At 41.8% G+C, this 23,474-nt stretch overlaps 3 protein-coding genes across 3 annotated transcripts; all 3 read right to left on the bottom strand.

Annotated features, from left to right (window-relative positions):
* Window positions 1–272: 272 nt before the first annotated feature.
* On the bottom strand, window positions 273–6,829 carry LOC134637362 (transmembrane protein 182-like). Its single transcript, XM_063487773.1, has 5 exons — window positions 6,656–6,829; window positions 4,052–4,175; window positions 3,461–3,559; window positions 816–953; window positions 273–493 (listed from the first exon to the last, which is right to left on the bottom strand). The coding sequence occupies exons 1-5, from the start codon at window positions 6,827–6,829 to the stop codon at window positions 273–275; spliced, it is 756 nt and encodes a 251-aa protein (XP_063343843.1).
* A 674-nt stretch (window positions 6,830–7,503) lies between these two features.
* Window positions 7,504–14,579, bottom strand: LOC134637371 (sodium/hydrogen exchanger 2-like). The gene is made up of 13 exons (XM_063487782.1): window positions 14,333–14,579; window positions 13,742–13,964; window positions 11,628–11,868; window positions 11,302–11,552; window positions 10,981–11,198; window positions 10,699–10,895; window positions 10,524–10,613; window positions 10,140–10,210; window positions 9,828–9,965; window positions 9,627–9,723; window positions 9,368–9,493; window positions 8,836–8,899; window positions 7,504–7,701 (listed from the first exon to the last, which is right to left on the bottom strand). Exons 1-13 carry the CDS (start codon window positions 14,577–14,579, stop codon window positions 7,517–7,519), a joined length of 2,148 nt encoding a protein of 715 aa, XP_063343852.1. The 3' UTR covers window positions 7,504–7,516.
* A 6,214-nt stretch (window positions 14,580–20,793) lies between these two features.
* Window positions 20,794–22,914, bottom strand: si:dkey-237j10.2 (uncharacterized protein LOC568721 homolog). Its single transcript, XM_063487793.1, has 2 exons — window positions 22,684–22,914; window positions 20,794–21,726 (listed from the first exon to the last, which is right to left on the bottom strand). The coding sequence occupies exons 1-2, from the start codon at window positions 22,850–22,852 to the stop codon at window positions 21,056–21,058; spliced, it is 840 nt and encodes a 279-aa protein (XP_063343863.1). The 5' UTR covers window positions 22,853–22,914; the 3' UTR covers window positions 20,794–21,055.
* Window positions 22,915–23,474: the final 560 nt, after the last annotated feature.

Below are 23,474 nucleotides of genomic sequence, written 5' to 3' on the forward strand. Positions count from 1 at the left end.
CTCACCCGTGCACTTCTCACCGTCTGCTTATCATTTGTGGCGATAGTAAAACATGGCAGTGATAACATGTTTAAGTAAATAGTGACATTTGAGGAGAAATTAAGCAAAGTGGGAGACAGATAGAAAACTTCCAGGAGACCCAAAGCAGCGGCAGTCTTTCCTGTATTTACATCCCAAAAACACGCTAAACCAGTCAAGTGCAGGACATAAAAAAGTCAGGCCTCTCCACCACCCCCCGCCCCCCTCTCCACCCCGTGATCCAGGCGGGCAGGTCACTTGCTGGCATGAATTGCACGGCCCACCAGCAAGAAGACCAAACCAGAGATGAGCTCCAGGGGCACTCCGGCAGCCGCCACCATGAATGACAGGCCGTAGAGGACTGAAACCTCAGCGTTCGGACATGTTTCCCCTCTCTCCTGAAGGATGTAGCTCTTCACATCCACCACCTCCATCCACAGCACGTAGAGCAGAATCGTGAACAGGAACAGGCAGGCTGCGGAGAGATACAGACAGTATGAGAGAGACAGACACAGAGGCCGTCAGTGCTGTGAGTGGCTGCAGAGGAACGCAGCTCCTCTTCATCTTCACTGTTACCACGGCGGCAGTGTTTACTGCTGTCGTTATAGAGACAACACTGCAGAGTGACATCTGCTGCTCCGCGTGCTGGGTGTGTGTTTATCATGTGACAGGTATGAACAGCTGACAGCAGCAAAGGCTGCAGAATGAATGTGCGTCTGTGCATTCGTCTCTTATTTCACGCTACAGTTAGGACTTACACACACACATAGATGCACAGGCAGCGGTCTATATTTTACCAGCAGCTAAGAGGAAGGCCCCGCCCAACTTGTAGAGTTTGTAGCTGATGAAAGGAACGCCACAGACCAAGAGGAAGCCTCCAGTCAGAGCTAAGACGAGTCCGAGGATTATCAGCACGGTCCAGAAGCCCCGAAACACTGCAAGAAACACAAGCACATCAGTGGAATCCCATAAGTGTTCTGCAAAGAAAGGGTGTTTTTGCACAGGTTTTCAGTTTAATCCCAGCCCCTTGGATTCATTTGCTGACCGGTCCACGAGCAAGATGCTGAAGCCCAGGTTGCTCCTGTCGGCTGGCGAATCTTGCATTCCTTCCTAGGAATTTTGTGTATGTGTGTGAATGGAAGAATAGGAAACACATTGCAAAGTGCTTTGTAGAGCTGCCAAGGTTAAAAAGATGTCATATAAGAACGGATCATTTACATGTAAGAAGCAAAAATCAGCATCTAGTTACTTTAGTCTGGCTGAAGGAAAGCAACTACTCTGGCTCTGAGAAAAAGAAAGCAAGGAAACTGCTTCATCAGTCATTACATGTTCATTTTGTTTGGTTTCAGTCACAGGAGGGCAACGCTGGTTCTGATCTTTTGCAAGAAGATTGGAAACAACCAGCCATCTGTAGATGTGGTTAAATGCTGTCCTATTTAACACACAAATAGAACAGTGTTTCCCATCTTCCCATCAAACTCTTAGCAAGAAAGCACAAAAAAGTATTTCCCAAAATAGACTGTTCCTTCAGGCTGGTCCTTTAATGACTTCGATATGGTCCTGATACTTTTAGGCTGTAATATGAGCACTTTTTGACTGAATAATAAATACCAGATTCAGTATTTCTCTGCTAAATCTTTACTGCTGTAGCAAAGACAGGATTTACTACTGATATTTATGTGGGGACATACAGATGAGGACAAAATTATTAGGTGTTGCTTCTTTTAACAGATCGAAGGAATTTGTTATACAAGTATCAAGAACAGGAGTGAGGAGTATCCTCAATAAATTCAAAGAAACCCACAGAGTACAGAACACGCCTGGCAGTGGTAGGAAGTGAAAGATTTCAAAGATTCTGGAAAGAAAACTAGTGAGAGATGTTTCTAGAGAGCCCAGAATAACTGCGAAGACACCCATGAATGATTTAGCCAAGTTGGGAATTGTAGTCTCAAATGAGACAATCACTAGAACTCTGCACAGGAATGAGCTGCAAGATTGGAGACCAGGAAAGACTTCACTTCTGCAGAAGACACGCCTTCAAGTCAGACTGCGGTGTGCTAAGGACACCCTAGAGACAGATAATGCACACTAGAAGAGCGTCCTTTGGTCAGAGGAGATAAAACTACAACTCTTTGTCCACAGACACTTTGCTGATGTTTGGAGAAAAAAGTGAGAGTTCTACATCTCAAAGGACACCGTCCCCACAGGGAAACACGGTGGTGGGAGGATCATGATGTGGGGATGCTTCAGTGTGTCTGGAACTGGGAATCTCATCAAGGTGGAAGGAATCATGAAGTTTATGTGAAGATTTTAAAAGAAAACCTCGAGCAGTCAGAAAGAAACCTGAGTCTCTTTATCTTCAAACACAATAATGACCCAAAATATGTCGCTCCTGGGGAAGAACTACCTCCAGAACACCAAAGTAAATGTTACTGACTGGCCAGTTCATAAAATGCAAAGCCCTTGAAAATCCCTGAACTGAAAACCAGGATCCCTGCTGGAAGACCATCAAATCTGGAGAGCATGTGAGATATGTTGAAAACTACAAATGGTAAATGACCTGTATTTATATAGCGCTTTACTTGGTCCCTAAGGACCCCAAAGCGCTTTACACATTCAGTCATCCACACATTCACACACTGGTGATGGCAAGCTACACTGTAGCCACAGCCACAGCGCACTGACAGAGGCGAGGCTGCCGGACACTGGCGCCACCGGGCCCTCTGACCACCACCAGTAGGCAACAGGTGAAGTGTCTTGCCCAAGGACACAACAACCGAGACTGTCAGAGCCGGGGCTCGAACCGGCAACCTTCTGATTACAAGACAAACTGCCATCAGTGATCTTGAGCCACGATCGCCGATCACAACAAACGACTGCAGGCTGTTATCCAGAAAAAAGAGTAAACGACTGACTATTAGCATCGAGGAGGTAATAATTTTGACTCTGGTAGTTTTTGTGAAATAATTTTGTTTCAATGTGCAAAGCAAAAATAATGTAAGCATCCAAAATAAAACAAGGATGTTCGGACAAGCTGTGCTAAAAAAAAAGTTATCGCTCTGTTTAACAGCATTTGGGAAATACCCATATTGTTATTTAAGCATAGAAATATCTGAAGTTCAGGAGTGAGACTACACCTTAAGCACACCTCTTCTAAATACCTATACCTGCTCCAAACACCTGTTTGTTCTCGCTTTTAGGTCCCACCCTCCCCGTCTTTCTCTCCGTTTCCCAGATAGGCACTTGGTGTATCCGGCATCCTCATATCAATCTTCTCCAAACCCCTGCCTCTCACCCAGCTGGCGTCAAATAATCTATCCACGATTATTTGTACATATTTTGTTGTTCATAAAATGTCTTGCATAGATTTGACCTCATTACTGAACAACAGGAAATAGAAAGACGTGTGTCCATGCAGCATATATTTGAGACTGTGAATTACCTGCTGTGGGGTCATAATTTGGATGAGGGACTTGTCCAACTGCAACCGGTAGCGGGAAGAGGTAACCGTGGATGCAAACCTTAGACTCTGGCTGGTTTGCTATAGTTAAAAAAATGAGAAAGGTTTACAAAAATAATCACTCAAAATAATGGGCAAAGGTCTATAACCACAATAAACAGCAGACATATTAAGGCTTACACATAATTCAGTACTGACTTTATTGTTGCCTTTTATTTCCCATCATTGACTAGATTTTCTAAAAGCAGTGCCTGAATGAGTGGCAGAAGCATACTCAGCTATCGGGCCACTTGAATAACAATATGCTCAATGAAACATTAAGTGCAGCAGAACATAAAAAAGACATAAATGCAAAATGCAGTCGGGCGAAAACAAAAAGCCCCCAAACACCCCATAAACAAACATATTTTAGCAATCCTTTACATTTACTGTCACATACGGGCATTTTTCTTTTCTGCACTTGTTAGCATGTCAAGGAGACCGCAGTGTTGAGTAAGGGACACGCAACCACATTGGACAACTCCCAACAAAACCTTTGTGCAGCTTAACTAGAGGAAAGTTTCGCCTACGTACTGAAGAGAGTGGCCAGGACTGCGTGCGTCGTGGGCTCCACCTGAAACGCACAGCGCCAGAAAAAGCCCTCGTGGTGCAGCGTGAGGGAAGGAGGGGAGGTACTCCCTTCTTCCACCAACAGCATCTGAGAAAAAGAAATGGAAGACAGACTGACATCACACAGATAGATGCTCGAATACCTAAAGATGGATGAATCCCATTTTCTGTCAGCTCTGTCAACACGTCTGCGCTCGCGGCTCTGTGTGATTCCCTACTTCACTGGAGCCACGGCATCAAACGTGGTTCTGATTATGGCCTGCTGGTCTGTGAGGTTTTCGAGGGGGAACTTATGAAACACGCCAGAGCGATATTCTCCGCTTGCTTGTCAGAAATATGATTGATGGCGCCGAATAACACAACAACTTTAATCATCCTGTTTTATTGAAAATGAAAGACTTTGTTTCTGTGATGTTACGGAGGAATTCACTGGGGGATTAGCTTTTATAAATATATCCCTTACGTTGCACTTTGTGAACTTTCTCACAAGTGCTTCATGGGAGAATAAACTGGAAAATTAAAGGGCCACTCCACTGATTTTACACATGAAGCTCAGCCGGCTCGTCAGTGAGAGTCCTACTCGCCGTGTAAAAACAGTCGTATGAAGGTGCCGCAGTTTTGTCAAACCTTACCCCGAACCGCTTTTATTTTACAGCTGGCAGTCGAAGTGATGGACCAAAAATATTAAATCTATGAAATACACTCTGTGCAAATTTTCAGCATGCTTCTGATAGCAGCATAAGGTTATCAAGGATGTCAGTGTGTGATGACTGGGTGGTCCACAGCTGTGGTCCAGACTGAAAGATCTCAACATCTGGGTGGATTACTCTGACATATTCTACATAATCCCTGTTTTTGTCTCCTATTCATGAAATAACACTGCTTATTTGCTAAACATCAGTATGTTCATATTTTAACCAGAGTCGTGCTCATCTTCACAAAGATGCTACTGTAGTGTGCATGATGGGATGCTGTGTCACAAACTCTGGATGTGAAGTCAGGAAGACTGTAGGTGTGTAATGAGCAGGGAGGGTTTATTGAAAGGTGCTTTTGGAGGTATTTTGGTAAGAGTTTTATCCTAATGGAGATAAAGCCATCCTAAAGGCCACTAAATACAAACTACAAGTCCACATGTCTCTTCTAACTCCTCTCCTGCACACTTTACAGAAGTGCAGTCACCTACAACAGGAAGGCCAAACATAAGGTCCGGGGGCCAGAATCAACCCGGCAACAGCTCCAATCTGCCCCAGTGATTTTGAACCTTTAACTGTATTTTCATACGTTTTACAGCTTTTCTGATGAAGACCTCCAACAACTCATAATGTACCAGTGAGGACAGTGTAGGGAATGAGCAAGCTGAACTTTTTCTGTACTTTTGCAAATTTATCATGTGGAAAAACTGAGACGTGCTGTTAAAACTGCACTTCTTGTTCTTATATTGAGACATCTCATGGATTAAATGTTTGGTTCAAAGTCTTTACACTGACAGAAAGGGGAGTTTTACTGGTCCAGTCTACTTAAGATCAAACTGGGCTGTACTGTACATGAACCACTATGTAAAATGAGTTTAGACATCCCTGGCCTCCCACACGTTTGGGCAGAGTGTAATCGGTTAAAAAAAACAAAATTCAGTGGTTTCCAAATCGGGAAGACTTCTGATAATGATTGTCAGTCAGCAGCTTTTACTGGATTCACAAATGCAAGACCTTTGCTATGCCATTAAAGAGACAAAAACATATTTTTTAAAAAGACTTCAGTTGAACTTATTTAAGAGGCAAAGTGGAAAACTGTAGCCTGACTGCTTTATCTTGCAGGCCAAAGAAGTTAAGAGTCCTCTGCCTTGTCAGCACACAGTTAAAAGTCAGTACCTGTGTTGGTATGGAAGTAGATTAGTGAGCATTGCTTGGGTAACCAGTAATGCTGACCAGTGGATTCAGGTTCTGGAACAACATATACTGCATTGCAGTGTCTTTCAGGGAAGTTCTTGCTTATTTCACCAAGATATCGGCAAACAACGTTCTGCATGTATTCCAGTATGGGTGGAGCTGTTTCCCAGTCAAAACATTTGGAGCAAGAGAGGTTCAAACTGCTGGGCAGCTGGAATCCTTACAAGAAAGAATAACACTACTGCCACGTTTTAATAATTCGATATTGCAGCAAAGCATCTGACCCAGCTTTTATGAAACATGCCGGTAGCATCAGATTCTAAACTTATTTTTCTTTTAAAAATAAAATAAAATCCCTCTGCTTCAACATTTGCTATGTTTTCCTTGTTCTAGTTTTAATTAAAACTCATATGTTCTGTGATTATAAATGTGTTTTGCACAGCCTCCCAGCTTCTTTGGAAACAAGGTTCTAAATTGCTCCATCTTTAAATATCTTATAGTGGCATAGCTCGCACAGCAGCGAGTCCACAGCACCTGATCGGGTTCCCCGTTTATTCTTTTGTGGTTTTCACGTGTGACCAGTTAAAAATAATATTTTCGGTTGCTGTTATTGAATAGATGTGTTTTGATGGAAGTGACCAGTGATTGCTTATGTTAGGAATCGCACTTCTATCTGTCCTACCTCAGTCCTGTTGGCATCTTTGTCTCCCATCGGTGTCGTTTGTGTTGGCCATCTATATGGTCCGCAGTTGTCGCTTGCGACCAGCCAGTAGTCAGTACCAAATGCCAGGAAGAAACACAGAGTCCCTATTACCCCAAAAATGCCCCCAGACAGGGCTGCAGCTCCCACCCTCATAACTCCGGCCTTTACCCTGCTTTAAAGTATGATTCCTCTCAGCGTTTAGTCTTCAGGTCAGTGACTCCTTACTTGTGTCCACTCTGAAGGCTGTCTGCCCAGCCCCAATCCTAAAGAACATGGCCAGGCTCTCTCAGCCACTCCCTGGCATGCTGGGAGCTGTGAGGAAAAAAATGCTACAGTAACCGAGGAGGTCAAACGGAGGGAGGTGGGGGGACAGGAGTTATTTTAGGACGCAGTAAGCCTGTCCTCGTCAGATTACCAGTGTATGTATTTTGCTGCGCATTTGTAAAGGAAACAAGGAGAGGAAAGATTGGCGTGAGGCAGCAGGTATCAGCATTTATGACTGCGAGGTATTTGTAATGTTGGTGTTACTCTGGGAATGGCGCTTTGAAAATGAATTAGGCTGGAGATGCAAGAGTTGTTCAAGAGGTGAAACATGGAGTTGAGAAAAGCTTTATTGTAGCCGGCAAACACTCTGAATAAATAAATAAAACCATTAAATTCATTTTATGAGGATGCATCCATGAAATTGCTGAAGACTTCTACTAGTTCTGCTTTGCACCTCACAACTCTGTGCTTAAAGGAATACGAGGTACTTATCACTTCAAATGATGGAACACGCTGAGTTCTTTGCTTTCATATGTTTTTCTCCCTCCCTCCCTCCCCGTGTCTCACAGTCTGCATTCATTGCTGCTTCTCATTCTCCAAAACAAAGCTGAGGTGTTTCCTGGCGGCTCTCTCCACGGTTTCCTGATGTTTTGGAAAGACTAGGTCTTCTCTAGCAGCTTTTGGATCCGTTGATCTAGTCTGAGCCGGGCCAGCTGAGTCTGAGGAGTCCAGGAGAGTGGATCGTGGGCTTATGGAGCACACTGCCAACAGGGAAGAGGGTGAAGTGAGCTCAAGAGTCACAAAGTCAAAAAAGCTTCAGGTCAAAGATCAGGAGGGAGAGAAATACTAATAACCTGTTTTTTCTTTCTTTCTTTTTTTAAGTTAGAGCAGAAAGTTTGAGAGACAGCAAACACACAATTAAAAAACTGCATGAATTAAAACATAATTTTGCAGAAGTAAACAGGAAGACAGAGTTTTAATCTTACGTACTAACTAACAAGAAAAGCAAAAAGCCTTTAAAACTCAGACTGAGAACCCGAGAAAAAAGTAAAGCTTTCCATTTGTTCAACATGAGTTTGATAAACAGACATTTGAAAAAGAAAGTGGTTGTCAGACTCTATGCGATCACATAAAAAAACAAAGTGCACCCTTATTGGTTCCATATGAGGGGAAAGTAGCAGCTTGGCGTTTTTAATCAAATTAACTTGATTAATTGATCATCAGCAAATTCACCTCAAGGTCCGACCGTGCAGTGTTAGGAGAAACTGCAAAAAACCAAAGAGCTGCATCTCCGACTCCGCGGGCCTCAGTTAGCATGTTAAATGTTAAACTTGATGGCAGAATGGTTGGTGAGATAAGTTATGGTTTGTTTTGTTATGCCTGGAGAAAAAAAGACCATGGCAGCATGGTTTAGTTTTGAAAAGCTGCATCTGAACAAACAACTTCTGAAACAATATCCTTTGGACAGACCAACAAGACCGAATTTGAGCTGTCTCACCATCATGCACAGTTACATTTGGAAAAATCAAACACAGCATATGAGCTGTCAGGCACAGTGGTGGAGGGGTGGTGATTTGGGCTTGTCTTGGGGCTGCGGGACCTGTGCACCTTGCAGTCATTGAGCTTAACTCGGTGCACCAAAGTCATCTAGAGTCAAATGTAGTGCTATCTGAGAGCTAATGTTTGGCTGAGAGTAGGTTATTTGGCATGGTAATGATCCCAAACATCGAGGTGTTACCATGGCCGAGCCAAAGTCCAGAATTAATGATTCAAGTTATTGTTACGTAAGTTGGTCCTACAAGCTGCTGAATCATGGGCTGTTTTTTTATAGGACTGCATAGAGTCCTGTCAAGACTTTCTGTTTCACATGGCTGTACATCTGGCTGCGTCTTTACCTGTGTGAGATCTGCTAAGTCCAGTTCTCACTCTCTGTGGCTCACTTAGCCCACCATCCTCCCCCTGCAACAGTAGAAATACACAGTACAGCACCATGGAGGATGTTCTCTACTCTAATACTGACACTCCATCATTCACGTAGTTCAAAATCACACAGAGCTTAAACAAATTCCTAAACTTGGATGCAGTATTTCAACATGAATCCACTGAACCACAGGTGTCGAACTCCAGGGCTCGAGGGTCGGTGTCCTGCAGGTTTTAGATGTGTCCTTGATCCAACACAGCTGATTTAAATGGCTAAATGACCTCCTCAATAAGTCTTGACGTTCTCCAGAAACCTGGTAATGAACTAATCATTTGATTCAGGTGTGTTGACCCAGGGTGAGATCTAAAACCTGCAGGATACCGGCCCTCGAGGCCTGGAGTTCGACACCCCTGCAACCCTGTGAACTTACTCTCCTAACCATTCAGTCTTCTTAATTCTGTTCAATAAAACTCGAACATGAGGAAATGCAGGTAGTTTGCATGCACCTGAAAGTGTGTGATTGTGTTGTATGAGTATCTTTCTCCCAGACTTTGGTGTCTGTAAAGGGGTTTCCTTGTTCTGTCCACCGATGTGTCCTGGTGCAGGGTGTGTCTGCTGTAGGCTGGTGTCTGCTGGAGTGAGGACACATGCATGAGCCCAGAAGTGTGGAGCTGAATTATACAGATTGTGCAATTTCTAAGTTATAGTAGCTGGAAATAGGAAATAAGTAACAGTGGCGTAGAAACTTTTAAAAAAAAAATGTACCTTGTTGTTGAAGTTTTGGAGGTTTCTTGAGAGGATGCGCCTGATGCTTTCCATCTCCTCCGGTAGCAGAGGTCGCCCTTGGGAGCGAAGATCCACTCTAGGTTTTTAGAAAACCCTGATTATGGTCACGAACCTTTCTTCCATTATTCTGGGGACTTTGAGGACAAACACTGACATATAGTCCAAAAACCATTTTCTTACATCGGCGGGGCCTCCTCCTCGACTCCCCTCTGCTCCCGTCTCTCCAGCTCCTGGTAAACTCTGAGGATGCTGGAGCTAGCCTGGCGGTCGTTACGGATGAGGAAACGACGAAGGTACTTCTTGTTGAACTGCTCAAACCTCAGACACACACACAAGCACACAGATGGCAATACTGTGACTTGTGGATAATGTGCATAGTGTTTGCTGCCACCTGCTGGTCATTTCGTATTTTATCTTTTTACATGCACAACAAACACTTTATGATAAAACACAAGCAGAAGGCAAAGTAACAGTTAAACACGGAAAACTAACTTGTCTTTCCAGTAGTGCTGCCCCCAGTAGCCGACCACGTCCTCTATCCCTGCCACCAGGTGATCTATGAGCTAACAACAAACAGGATTACTTGCAGATAACTTGCAAAAAATGATATCCTTTGGAAGTATTGAAAGAAATTCATGAAACAGGCTGCCCTCTGTGCACCATTCACTTCAGTGCATCCTTCATACATTGCATGCTTTGCATAGGAAAAAACTGAACTCACCTTGTTTCCTTTTGGTTAGTAAACCTTGCTCTTCTGAGATCATGTTCTTTGACAGTCTTTGCTAATTTACTGATATCTAAAAATCAGTAGTGTCCAGAGTCGTCTACAGCCCTATCAAAACTCCACACTTAGCTGTGATTCCTGTGATCTCTCACCCTGCTGTGGATCTCCTCGCTGAGAGTAGGCAGAGCTCTCTTCTTCCTCTTCACATACAGTAGCTCCACCAGAGGCTTGATGGTCATCCCCTGCAAACCAGACTCGGAAAATAAAATCCACCTTCAAACTATGACAAACTGTTTTCCTTACAATTCACAAACATGTTTGCCCCACCTGTACAAAGACAGTAAAGAGAATGACCACAATCGTAGTGGTGATGAAGAGTCGTTTCTTTGGGAAGTCATCAATCAGGAAGACCAGGGAAAAACAAATTGCCCCTCTCAGGCCACCGTAGGCGATGATGAACTGGTCTCGGAAGGTCACGGCGTTCCTCCGGAGCTTGTTCACAAAAGCGGTCAGCAGAAGCACGCCTTTTAAGAAGTGAGAAAGAGTTCAGATATGTGCTTTGCTGATCTTGTGACATAACTTGTTTTAAAGTGCGGGGAAGGCTTATACCCGTGGCCCTCCAGATGAGACAGAGCAGCAGCGTAGAGCACACAAACGGCCAGCTCCACATGTGGATGTCCTGTATGGTGGACACTCCCAGGAAGATGAAGATTAAGGTCTCGCTCACGCTACTCCACATCTTCAGAAAGTACTGGATGCTGGTGTTGCTGCGCTCCGACACATTCGCTTCCACGTACTGTTTCATTGTAGCAGCACAGGTCACTATGCTGCAGGGCGGGGAAAGGAAAAACAAAGTAAGACTAATGCTTATAATACTAATGTATACAATATGTGGTCTTTGGGATTCAGATGATTCTGAGCAGCACTCACGCCATGATCCCAGAGAGGTGAAGCATCTCTGAGGTAAGGTAAGACAAATAGGAATAGAGGAAGACAAAGAGCGGGGCGATGACTTGGGCCCTGGAGGTAAAACGTGAGGTGAGGGCTGCCAGCAGGCCGAAGAAGAGACCTACACACAAGCCTCCGATTCCCACCACCACCACCCTGCAACCCCCCAGCAAAACATCCAGTCCTGACACTGATGGCAGACGGAGGAAGGACTCAAAAAGCTTGTAGAGCACCTGAGAGGAAGAAACGTGTATGAGTATCAAGTGTTTCATTTAGGTACCTGAAACACGCACCGCTTCTCCCCTCACCACAGTGACGGCGTCATTGAGCAGTGACTCTCCGAACACCAGGATATGCAGCTGTTCGTTAACTTGCATCTCTTGGAAAACAGAAAGCACCGCCACTGGGTCTACAGCAGCGATCAGGGAGCCAAACAGCAGGCAGTGGAGCAGAGAGACATCTCCTAGAGAGCTCTGAGCCAGCAGGCAAACACCGTACAGAGACAGGCCGATGCCCAGGACGTTCCATAAGGTCCCCAGCACTGCATACCTGCACATGCACAAGAAACCAGCTTTAAGACACCTGCTCCAGGTACCTTTAACAAATACTCGATGAATATCTGATTTTAGCCACTCAGGTCCACAAAAATAAGCTGTAAATATGACAAATGTGGTAACATATGCAGTGCGTCATGTTTATTTTGAATATTCAATGTAATTCCTCAGTTCATGGTCAGTTCTTAGTAATCTTAGGGTTCTTCCTCCCTCAGTGTCTCGTCTTCTTCTGTGTTCATTCAGCCTTGTCTTCACGTTGTCTTCATGTCTCGTCTCCGTGTTTTGTGTTCCCCAGTCAGTCATGTCCCCATGTCTGTTTCTGCCCAGTCCCAGTGTCAGCCAGTGTGTGTTAGTCTTCTTCTCTGTTTTTATTGTACTTCCTGTTTTATTTTGACAGTCTCTCATCCTTGTACAGTATGTTCAGTTTTACTTCCCCTGTCCTATTAGTCTGTATCGGTTCCAGCTGTGTTTACAATTGTTGCCCATCCTCTCGTTAGTTTCTAGTTTATCTTTTATTTGTTTCTATTTGTTATTGTTTTTGTATTTTATTTCAAGCACCGTGTTACAGCATATAAAACTGCCTCCTTTAGTTCACTCCCTTTGTTTCATCTGTCTGCCACACAGACATACATGACACAGTGGGTGAAATGATTATTAGGTCTCCTGCTGAATTTGTAAGTTCACTCACTTACAAAGAATTGAAGAGTCTCTATTTTTAATGGCACAGTTTTATTTTAATAGAGAGAGACAGAAAAACACACATTACATAAAAGCTATGAATTGATTTGAATGTCTCTGAGTGATATAAGTATTTACTTAACTTAATAAACTTAATAATCCCACCATAAGTTGCCACCTTCTTACCAAGCTTCTTGCTGAAGGTCTTTTAACCCAGCGGTCTGCGACCTTTTTTGCACCACGGACCGGTTTATGTCCAACAATATTTTCAGGGACCGGCCTTTAAGGTGTTGCGGATAAATACAACAAAATAAAACCCGTACCGGTACCAAAAAAAAGAAGATCTATTCATAACACACGGAAAAAGAACCAGGGAAACCGAGTTAACAATAAAAACGATTTAAAAAATAACGATAAAAACCGCTAAAAACTCTGAAAACCATAAATTTCACACCTGAGCCTCAACTCTTGCGGCCCGGTACCAAACGACTCATGGACCGATACCGGTCCATGCCCCGGGGGTTGGGGACCGCTGCTTTAACCCATTCCAGTCAGGTCTACAATCCTGTGACTCTGTGGGAGGCAGAAATCTGGCTGGGCCGTAGGAAACCAAATACTTATTTCACTCAGTGACGTGCAGGGATGTTTATAGCTTGGTTCTCTCCATTAAAATAAAACTGTCATAAAAATGAGAGACTGTCCACTTCTTGGTACACGACCAAAATTATGAATTAAGCAGGAGGTCAAATAATTATCATTTGGATGTTTCAAATCTTAACCCTGAGCCTGAACCATGAAATAATTGCCAGAAAATTCAACTGTTTTTGAAAATAGAGAATTCATTAAATCTTTTGAAGAAATTTAAACAATAAATAAATAAAATATAGATTTCTGTTTGTGAATTTGTATCATATTGATGGCTTTTTTTTTTTTGCATTTTATTCTTTTGAATTATTATTTTTTATCGTGCAATTTACACTGATGATGCAGACGTAGAGGTAGAAGAAGGCTTTAAAGGGTAAAACTAAAATAAAGAGTCTAATTCTGACTTTTAAATCAAACTCTTTCTACTCATATTTTATGTGGAAATGGTGTACTTTCATTCTGTTCAACTCATTCTGCACACGATTGCCTCCACACACACACACACACACAGGCACAAAAAAATCAAACATTTTAAAGCTACCAACCAGAGGATTGTACCAAGGTTTTCAAAGAACAGCCTGCCTGGCAGGAAGTATCCCGCATCTAACACGATGGGTGGCAGCAGAAAGAGGAAGAAAGCATCGGCGCTGAGAGTCGGTGGAGCAGAGTGGCGCACCCCATAGATCACACCTCCAACCAGGAGGCCCACCATGATGAGGACGCAGCTTTCGGGGACGACTGCAGGGACTCGACCTGACCAGTGGAAGCCTGAGGGAATGAGAAACGGAGAGAGAATAAAAGGAAATCAGCAGGATCCGAACTTTGTGGAGTTCTGACTAAATCACTCTGACTTGAGGCGCTTGTATAGCTATACCGAGGGAGGACTACTACCATTGCACTCAGATAAACTCTTTCATTGATAGAACAGGTTGTTAACGTGAGTTTTACAAAATCCTGGCAATGACTAGAAATGTAGAAAAATACTAGATATTATATACATTATGTTATATATATATGAAATAAGTTTAATGAACTAAATTAAAATGTTAAATGGAGGTAACCTAAGTTATTAGCATCCAGCTACCTGACACCAAGCTGGCTTCTCGTGGATGAGTGTGAGCACAGCTGAGGCTTACCCAGCTTGGCCAGTGAGGCCAGCATGATCCACAGCACGATCTCAAAGGGAGCCTGCACGTGGTGATAGTCCATGCTGAACACCCTCAGAGCCATGGGCAGATCCACAGACAGGCTGCCATCGCTACTGTTGGTGCCCAGCGAGGGGGGCAGATTGTGGGGCAGAGGGCTCCCATCGGGAGAGGTCACGGCCAGACAGCCCAGCAGACTGGCAGAGAGCAGCAGAGAGAGAGTCCACAGAGCAGCCATCCTGCAGCCATGCTGGGCCAGAGAGAGGCAGAGAATAGGAGTGGGACTATGGAGACGGGGGGTGGGGGCGAGCGGCACACACAGACACACAAAACAACCTGACTGGGACTCATGCAGCCACTAATGTGCACAGGAATCCCTGAGCTAGCAATGATATCCAACCAGCAGCACAGAGCTCAAGGGGTGTGTCACACGCACAGACGTTTTCATCAGCAACTCAAAGAACATTACATCCATTTCCTGGAAATGAACCCAAAACAAAACCCAAAACATGATGATTTCCATTACAGGGAATTGCTTTAATTCCCCAATATGTGGCTTTGTACACACATTTGTGTCCCCACGGCATAAGTAATGCAAGTACACATGCACAAGATTCAGCTGGGGTATTAGCACTGATGGTTTGTTGTGTACAAAGCTTAGATAGATTGCAATAATTGTTAATATATTTTGTTTACCTAGCAGAGAAAGGGCTTCTCCGATAATGGACTCATTTTCAGTGTTTGTTCTCATGCTGTGGCAGCAGTGCTTCATTTGGTGGAATTTGTTTTCTCCTGTGGCTTATTTGATTTGCAATCTTTCATTTCAAACAAGCAACTTATTGTCGATGCGGCATGTTGTGATTATTGAAATAGTTTGAATTACAGTTACAAATATGTTGCCTCGTGGTGAGAAAAAGGCTTTAATTATCAGCCAAGACAGTATCTCTTCCTTCCACTGGCTTCTTATTAAATTCGGTTTATCGTCTTTACATATTTTATGCCAATATGCGTGCAGTCCGTCAGTTCCATTGCAAACACAAGGATCTGTGACAGAATAAGCCTTCCACTGTATAAGTGCACAAAAATAATTGGTTTAGTGAGCTTAGTTGTACGGGTCATTTACACAGAAAACAAACAAAAAGTTAAAAATATGTTGCTTGTGTGACTTGTTCCCTTTTCCAAAATGTTAGGCAGATGGCATGTGATTTTTTTTCTGTTGCTTTAAAATCTGTTTGTGCTTCTGGAAAGTTGTTAGTTGTTCTTCTCCAGTCCAAGAGAATATTTAAAAGCTTGGGTTTTTTTACACACCCTCACTACCCTCAGTGATTTTGCCCTTCATCCCTTCTTCCCTACAAGTGAACTCACTGAGGATCAGACCTCCTCCACCTCTGATTAACACGCAATGCCTGACTGCAACTTCTGGCCATGTTAGGAGACAGCTGGAGAAACTAAGCAGCAGCAAGTCCGTCTGTGACTCTGAGTCATATTTACAACCCGAGTCTGAAGCAGGAGAAGATACCACAGAAATGGAAAACATCCTGTCTGATTCCTCTACTGGAGAAGTTGACAAAGTCCAAACTTACTGACTATCGACCTGGCGGACTTCAAATCGCGTGTGAGGAAGGTGATGGGAAGACACGTCAATCCACGTCAGACCAGAGGTGAAACATCTTGACCCTCTGCAGTTTACACACAGTCCATCATCTACATGCTGCACAGCGTTTAATCATTTTACACGATTCAGCCACTGATACAGACAGAGAAGGTAATATCAGTAAACACACCCACCATCTCATGGATTGCTGACAGACAGGTATTGCTCCGCCCAATCTCACATCCTGTCGCCTTTCCTGTTCCCCTTGTTCACCTTAGACTTTCAGTACAACTCCGACTCACGCCACCCTCAGAAATACTCTTTGATTCTGGAGTGGTTGGATGTATTATAGATGGCCAGGAGGAGGATTACAAAGCACCAGTGGATGATTTTGGTAATGAATGAACTGAACAAACTACCCATCATGGAGTATCCTGAACAACCTCACCACACAGGAAACCTGTCATATCACATGCTGTCATGCTCTATAATACAATATATCTGTCTGCCAGATATTATTATTATCATTATTATTATTATTATTACACAGTATTTATTTTGTATGCATTTCACAAATATGGGTTAAATAAAGCCATCGTCAGCTTCATGAAATGTGTTCATTAACTCTAAACTGTTAACCATAAATTTTAATGTTGAATATTATTACACAAGAAAAAGTATGTTAGTAATATATAATCAACTAACTTGTCATTAATGTTTAAAATTAATGTAAAATATAATTCTATAATACATGATTGGGAATATCAGCACAGACAAACATTATAAATTTGGATCTTTCTAATAAGGTTTACTTTTTCTTTTCCTAAATCCCTTTTCATTCATGTTTTACTTTAACAGTAGTAACTTAGATACCAAGCACAGGTTTTAGTATCTTTGAAATTTCAAATGATCCTCTTTTAATGTGTTTTGTTTTTGTACTGAAGATTTTGAATACCTAAGAGTGCAGCAAGAACTTAGAAGACTCTCGAAAGATTTTATTAAGTTGTTCCTAGAGCTGTATTTTCTTATTTTAAGAGGTTTTTTTTGTTTAATCTTTCTGCACACTGGTTCACTGTCTTGTTCACAAGAACATTTAATGACACAGAGTCACTGTTCATCACACCTTACACATACACCTGCGCTATAAGTAGAGATGCCCTCTCATCTGAGTGTTTTCATTATGTCGTTTTGTATTGCAAATTCATAAGAATAAAGCTACTAATTCTTAATTAATTTAATCACTTCATTAATTTTATTTGCTTAGAACTCAATTTAATTATAGGACACGTAAAGCCATGAATGTTGTGTAATGTAGGTGTACACACCTGTAAACAGTGGAAACTGTCTTGTGCATCAGACTTGACTGAGAGCCTCCTGCCTGCCGTCAGTCCTGTTTCAGGTCAGACAACTGCTCTGAACTGACTTGAATCTAAATTTCTAATAGTGCCTGTGTGCCAGCCTAAATCAGGTATGCCATTTTAATTCACTTATTAAGTTGCAGATAATTTAGTTTTATATTTTAAAAAAAATCTATTTTCAGTCACGGGTTTTCATATCACTTGATTTTGCTAAAGCATGAATTAATGTCCTGTAATCCCTGTAAACAGCGTGCAGCATGGATACCAGTAGGGGAGACCGGGGATAGTTGTAACGTGGGTCAGTTGTAACACTTTCAATTTCTCCAATCAGGGCTAAATTTCAAATGATGTGATTCATCCTGTGCATGCCCGATTCAGTTCTGCTATCACATGTGAAAAATCAGCACATTTTGTCAAACACAGACAATTTAACACGAAAAAAAAGTAATTTGTATGCCAAAAAGTAAGTTTTTCTACTTCATTTCAATTTCTAATAGCATTATCTGCTTTGCAGTTAAACTCCTCAAACTTAAATTATGTTATTTGTATGTCTATGGGGATATATTCTTGGTAGGTCTTTAGTGCTAATGTTTTAGCCGTTGGCTGTAATCTTAGCTAGTTCATGGCTATAGGAGTCTGGGTCAGTTGTAACAGCAACAGTCTGGGTTAGTTGTAACAATAATGCAGATGTTACAACTTACCACACAATTACTTTAACTTATATTAAACAAGTTGGGGCAACGACATCAGCAGAGAGAGGTTCACTGCTCACCTTTGTATATGCAGTTAATGCCATTGGCAACACAATTCCTCCACTGTTTGTGTTCCCACACATACATTATGCAGACCACTGTGTCAGAGATGGACCAGTAGGAAGTATTGGTAGTGGAAATAAATCAGGATGGGTGCAAGAAACAGATTTCCTCATCTTTCTGAAGCACTTTGCAAACCACACCAAGGTAAGCCATGAAAAAAAGTAATGGAATTGCGATGCTGGTGCACAACTACATTTTTTTCAGCTTCATTGTTATGTTCAAAAGTTGGTGCAAGAGTTGTAGGTTATAATGCCCACTGAGCCAATGAGGCCAAACTCAAGGAAGACCAACCAAAATTAATGAAATATTCAGCTGCAGAAAATTCCATAATTTGTCTTTTTTGGGGGGTTGGAAGATGTTCAAAATCTAGATTTCTGCATTCTGTCACACACACACAGCTACATAAATGGCTCTAAGTGCATTCATGTGTTGAATAAAAAAGATTACATGTTAATGTTTTGCCAGTACCCTTATTTCATTGTGTTACATTTCACCCCATGATATGTTACAACTAACCCAGACTATGGGGTTAATTGTAACATTTCACTCTTTGTGTTTGAGACCATACCATGCAATGGGTAATTGTGCTGCAGAGAAAATAGCTGCACTATTTAATAGCAGAGACATGTAAATACTTGGCATTACATTTTGAATCCACTACCTTAAAAGAGCTCCAATTTACAGACAGAAATGTCAAAAATGTTACAACTATCCCCGGTCTCCCCTACACCACGTCCTTTTGATGATGCCGGAACCTGTTAAAGTTGAATAGCTTCCACTTTCTACCACAGGACCTTATATAACTCCTGCTTGCTTCTGCCTTTACTGAGGTCTAATCAGCCAGCTGAAAACACTTGTGTAATTACACTGGATAGGGCCCCTAATAAGGCATAATGTTATCAATGTGAAGTGGGGAAGTGATTCAAAACACAAGGTAGCCTACAACTGCCCAGGGATACCTCTGTAGTAGTTGGTATGTGGCAATATTAGCTTTGCTAATCAGAAAAATTAAAAAATATTTTAGTAAATAAATTGTGTGATCCTGAACAGGTGTGAGTTATGAATAAGGACTTCAAATAGACAAAGAGAAGGCAAAAATTATTAGAACAGCATGAATACTGGGCCAAAGAGTGAATAATAAATACTTGAAATAGCTAGCTAAACGTATAGCTAAAAACAGCTAAAACTGTTAGCTAACGGTTTGGATTAACATGTTGTGAAACACTAAACTGACGTTAAATAGCATAGCAGAAAAAAGTAATGGAAGAATTGTTTCATAGTTAGTTAAAAAATAATGATGATAATAACAAGTTAGCTACATGAATATCCAAAACATTTAACCATCATTGACTATGCTTAGCATTACATTCAGCTAAGCGCTAAGCATAATCTGAAAGTCAGTGAGAAGTGGTTTAAATAAAAATGTATTCATGACGAAGTAAAATTCTTAAAAATGAATTGATGAAAATGATTATAAATTTGCAGATAATGGACAGATACTAAAATACAAAGACTGTAGCTCAGAGCAAACTGACCAAAACAAAAACACGGGCTGATAGTTTGACTTGGTTGAAACAAGCGTTAAGTTAGACTGGGTTCAGATGAACACATTTAACAACAAACATGAGGTATTTGAATCCATCTCAATAGACTTCAAGCTTATATCAGATAAAACATAATAACTTAATTTCCTCTGTTCACTCGGTTTGGGACTAATACATCTCCCACAAGTTAAATCTAATTTACCCCTGTCCTTTGTCTTTGTATTCAATTTTTAGATTAGCTCCTCTAAATTACCTTGGATTTACCTGCCATAATCTCCACACAGAGGCTACATATAACAAAGCCTGATCACACTGCCAATTCTAATCTATTAATTACAAGATAACCTCAGTTAAATCTCTGTTTTCCATCTCTTTTCACAGATGAATAGCATGCCTTAGGCTTCCAAAGATTATGTTGGTGCATGTTAATGAATTACCATTAACCTCACTGCAGGATGCCTACTTGTGAGGATGATTTGCGTTTCCTCTTAACAGCCAGATCAATCATATTTCTTGAGACTGCTGCTCTGACAGTTGATGCCAAAGCTAGAGTGATCTTCGGGTCCCTTTAAACAAAAACCTAACCACTACTTTAAATAATCATGGTGGAAACAGCTGTACTAAAGCCTATCCTCTAAACTTAACAAGGTAACATCTCTGGATGAGTTAGGAAGTCTCAGGACTACCGGAAGAACCTGCTTTCTCCTATTCCTTTATCTGCCTGCGCAGATCAAACAAGGTGATGTGTACACACCCGTGGAAGTCATCATGGAAACCTAATCAGACACGTTTGCATAGAACTGGTCGATAACATGTAAAGTTTGTGCTTGTGTTGAAGGGGGGCCTTGTCGGTGGGGTTGTGTTTAATCTCTGTTGCTAACATGGCATTATCACCTTTTTCTCCTGGCCTCTATTAGATATCAGGCAGTCCGAAGGCTTTTTGTAATCACACTTGAATCAGTTATTTTGTAGTGAAAACCTTATTTTTTCATAGCACACATAAATGTCAATATCCAGCTTTCTGCTGTCTAAGTAAGTAGATGGGTACAAGATAGCTTTACAGGTGTTGGTAAAAAGCAACAGATTAATAAAACGCAGTTGTAAACAACCACAAGTTGATACTTTGTTATATCTTGCTTTATTATAAATCAAACACTTAACACATTCCCAAGTCAGTAAAATCCATTTGAATGTATAACAAGTAGCTCCACGGTGGTGTAATACTCAAATCTAACAGCAGATGGCATATGAAAGCAGCTAAGTTTCAGGCATCTTAAGCAAGAGAGCAAGGCTTTGTATAAAAATAGCACTGATATAGTGGATACAATCGTGTGTGTGTAAACTTGGGTGTGAAGCACTGAAGCAAAGACGTCTAGGTCACAATATTTAAAGCTTTTGCAGGATCATTGTGGATGAGGATTTTCCGCCTCTGAAATCCTCAACACTGGGGAGCTGAAGTTGGAGGAGCAGGGCACTAAGTTATGGGTGTTCAGATAACTAATTTTACTGCTGCTGTCTTCTGTGCTTTCTTCCATGCATCCCAGTAATGAGTCTTCCCCCTCTGACTGGCTGCTAGGCTGCGGCGGGGGCACCAGGCCGTGCAGGAGGCTGTTCCCCAGGTGGGAGTTGCACCGAGCTAAGTTCTCAGTTAGATGCTGCATGTACACCTCCTCCAGCTGTTTCTCCAGCAGCCCGTTCAGCACCGAGTTAGACATGGGCTCTAGCCCCGATCCAGGCAGATCCAGGCTGATGTTCACACTGTCCCCCATTGCTAGATAACCCTGGTCTGGTATGGATGGTACTGAATTCTGTGGCTCTTGCTGGGCTGTGCTTGGACAAACTTGAGAGATGGGAGACTGGATGCAGAAATCATGCTGGCTGACAGCAGTTCTCAGTAGATTGTGTGTGATGCGGCCTGAGTCAGCCACCTGCAGGTCTGGATACTGTTCCAGCAAGCTACAGTCTTCTATGTAAAGGGGGTACAGGTCAGTGGGGATTGAGAGGGCTACAGGTCTCTGAGGCACCACTTTGAGAGTCTGGGGTTGGCTGGAGTTGAGATCTTCCTCTATGATCCCTGATTACAGAAGAGAAACTGGTTACATGCTTGCTTACAATGTTTTTCCCAATATGAAACCAGATAAAGGACAAATGATTAATTACAAATGGATTGCTTCTTATTAGCTATATTTAATTATTTGATACAGCTGTTAAATTATTTAACCAAACTACAATATGGGTAATATTAGTTTTAGATTCAACAAGTTTTTACCTTTAAAATATCATAAATCCACTGTCACCTATACCACACTTTATCCTATTACGTTCAAAAAAAGGTTATAATAGTTAAATAAAATGAGAATAAAAATCACACCTTTGAAAAAAAAAACTCTAAATGAAGTGATTTTGTGAACCTGGGAAAATAACTAAAATAAAATAAAAAAGTATAGAGTATATATTCATAGTTTGTTAGTTTGCTAAAATTTGATCAAAACTTGCCTGACGAGGCTTTGACAGACACATTTTGGGTGTTTACAAGACTGTGAGTTCACTGCTTTCAGAAGGTTCTGTGTTTTTCATGTAGTTTCTGTACTGCTTTTCCTAAATCTAACCTCTGACATGTGCCCTCCATACAATAAGAATTCATGAAGACCAAAACTAACACAAACTAATCTAAAACTAAACATGTTCAAACTATAAATAAATAACCAGAATGAGCAAACTCTGTCTGGAAACTCACCGAAACTTAACTGAATTAAGAGAAAAAGCTTTTTGTTCTGAGGTGTTAGTTCTATCAACTGCACCACCGTGTCACACCAACCATTTTAAACCAGTGACTGTTGATGTGTGTGTGTTGGTAAGTTTGCATTTAACAAAAAGAGGAAGCTTGTTAGTTAGAGGAAACTAGACTGCAGCAGGATACAAAGTTACTGCATAAACCCCAGTGCAGATAAACTGTCTGTCACACTAATATGGGACAGTTGTTCCAACATGTTTTGTTGTTTGCAATCGCAAAAAAGGCTTCTTTTTTTACCTGCTTCTGCTGAATGCACCCCTGGGACTGCAGCGCTCGAGTCAGAGCGAGCACAGTTGGATGGATCGGCACAATGACCGCTTGTCTGCAATTTCTTTTGCTTGGAATTGGAGGCAAACTTTCTCTCCTCCCTGTACACCAGCAGTCTGAGAAAACCTTCAGCCAACATGCCCGCCTAGTAACTGGCCTTCTTTTTCCTCTGCCTCTTTTGCTTCTTCTGTCACTTGCATGCACTAATGGCACTGCGTGACTGTAAGTGCAGTTATAAAGATCTCCAGTCTGGTTTCACTTCTGCATCTAAGAACTGCCCCCTCCACCTTCCCGCCCCGGCACTTCCTTTATTTAATCTATAACCGAAAATCTGAGTTAAAAAAATGAGAACAGCGCATTTTTACATAACAGGATAAGTTAACATCGCCAAGTTGAGGAGCAGGTGGTGTGCGGTTCCGTTACTTAAGCAAAGGAAAAGTTCAGCTCAAGTAACAGTCATTCATTCAAGTCAGAGAATAATTACAGAGTATTTAAAGTCTGTGGAAAAGTTTATATAACGTGGCGTTTAGTGTCTAATAACCTCAGAATCAGACCCAATTCAAAGAGTAAAAATCAAAATAACTCTGCTTCTGCTGTGATAAATGAGGTAGGCTGTTTTATTTTGAAAAACTGCAGTTTGATATAATTTCGTTTCGTTTTCCTTGAAACAGTTATGTAACTGACATCATATGAGATGTTTATTGGGGAAATCTTTTCTTTTGGTTGTATTGATCATATGACCATCCACAAACCTTAAGAAA

Source organism: Pelmatolapia mariae, linkage group LG2 (genome assembly GCF_036321145.2).
Source record: "Pelmatolapia mariae isolate MD_Pm_ZW linkage group LG2, Pm_UMD_F_2, whole genome shotgun sequence".
NCBI lineage: Eukaryota > Metazoa > Chordata > Actinopteri > Cichliformes > Cichlidae > Pelmatolapia > Pelmatolapia mariae.

Excerpts from the sequence above, each read along its gene's own strand:
- LOC134637362 (XM_063487773.1), bottom strand. The coding sequence starts at position 6,829 with ATGAGGGTGGGAGCTGCAGCCCTGTCTGGGGGCATTTTTGGGGTAATA. Across the intron at positions 4,176-6,655 it reads AAGATGCCAACAGGACTGAG|ATGCTGTTGGTGGAAGAAGG; the intron begins GTAGGACAGATA and ends TCTTTTTCTCAG. Across the intron at positions 954-3,460 it reads AAATTATGACCCCACAGCAG|TGTTTCGGGGCTTCTGGACC; the intron begins GTAATTCACAGT and ends TGTTTCTTGCAG.
- LOC134637371 (XM_063487782.1), bottom strand. The coding sequence starts at position 14,579 with ATGGCTGCTCTGTGGACTCTCTCTCTGCTGCTCTCTGCCAGTCTGCTG. Across the intron at positions 11,553-11,627 it reads TCAATGACGCCGTCACTGTG|GTGCTCTACAAGCTTTTTGA; the intron begins GTGAGGGGAGAA and ends TCTTCCTCTCAG. Across the intron at positions 10,614-10,698 it reads TCTTTACTGTCTTTGTACAG|GGGATGACCATCAAGCCTCT; the intron begins GTGGGGCAAACA and ends TCTGGTTTGCAG.
- si:dkey-237j10.2 (XM_063487793.1), bottom strand. The coding sequence starts at position 22,852 with ATGTTGGCTGAAGGTTTTCTCAGACTGCTGGTGTACAGGGAGGAGAGA. Across the intron at positions 21,727-22,683 it reads GGTGCATTCAGCAGAAGCAG|GGATCATAGAGGAAGATCTC; the intron begins GTAAAAAAAGAA and ends TTCTGTAATCAG.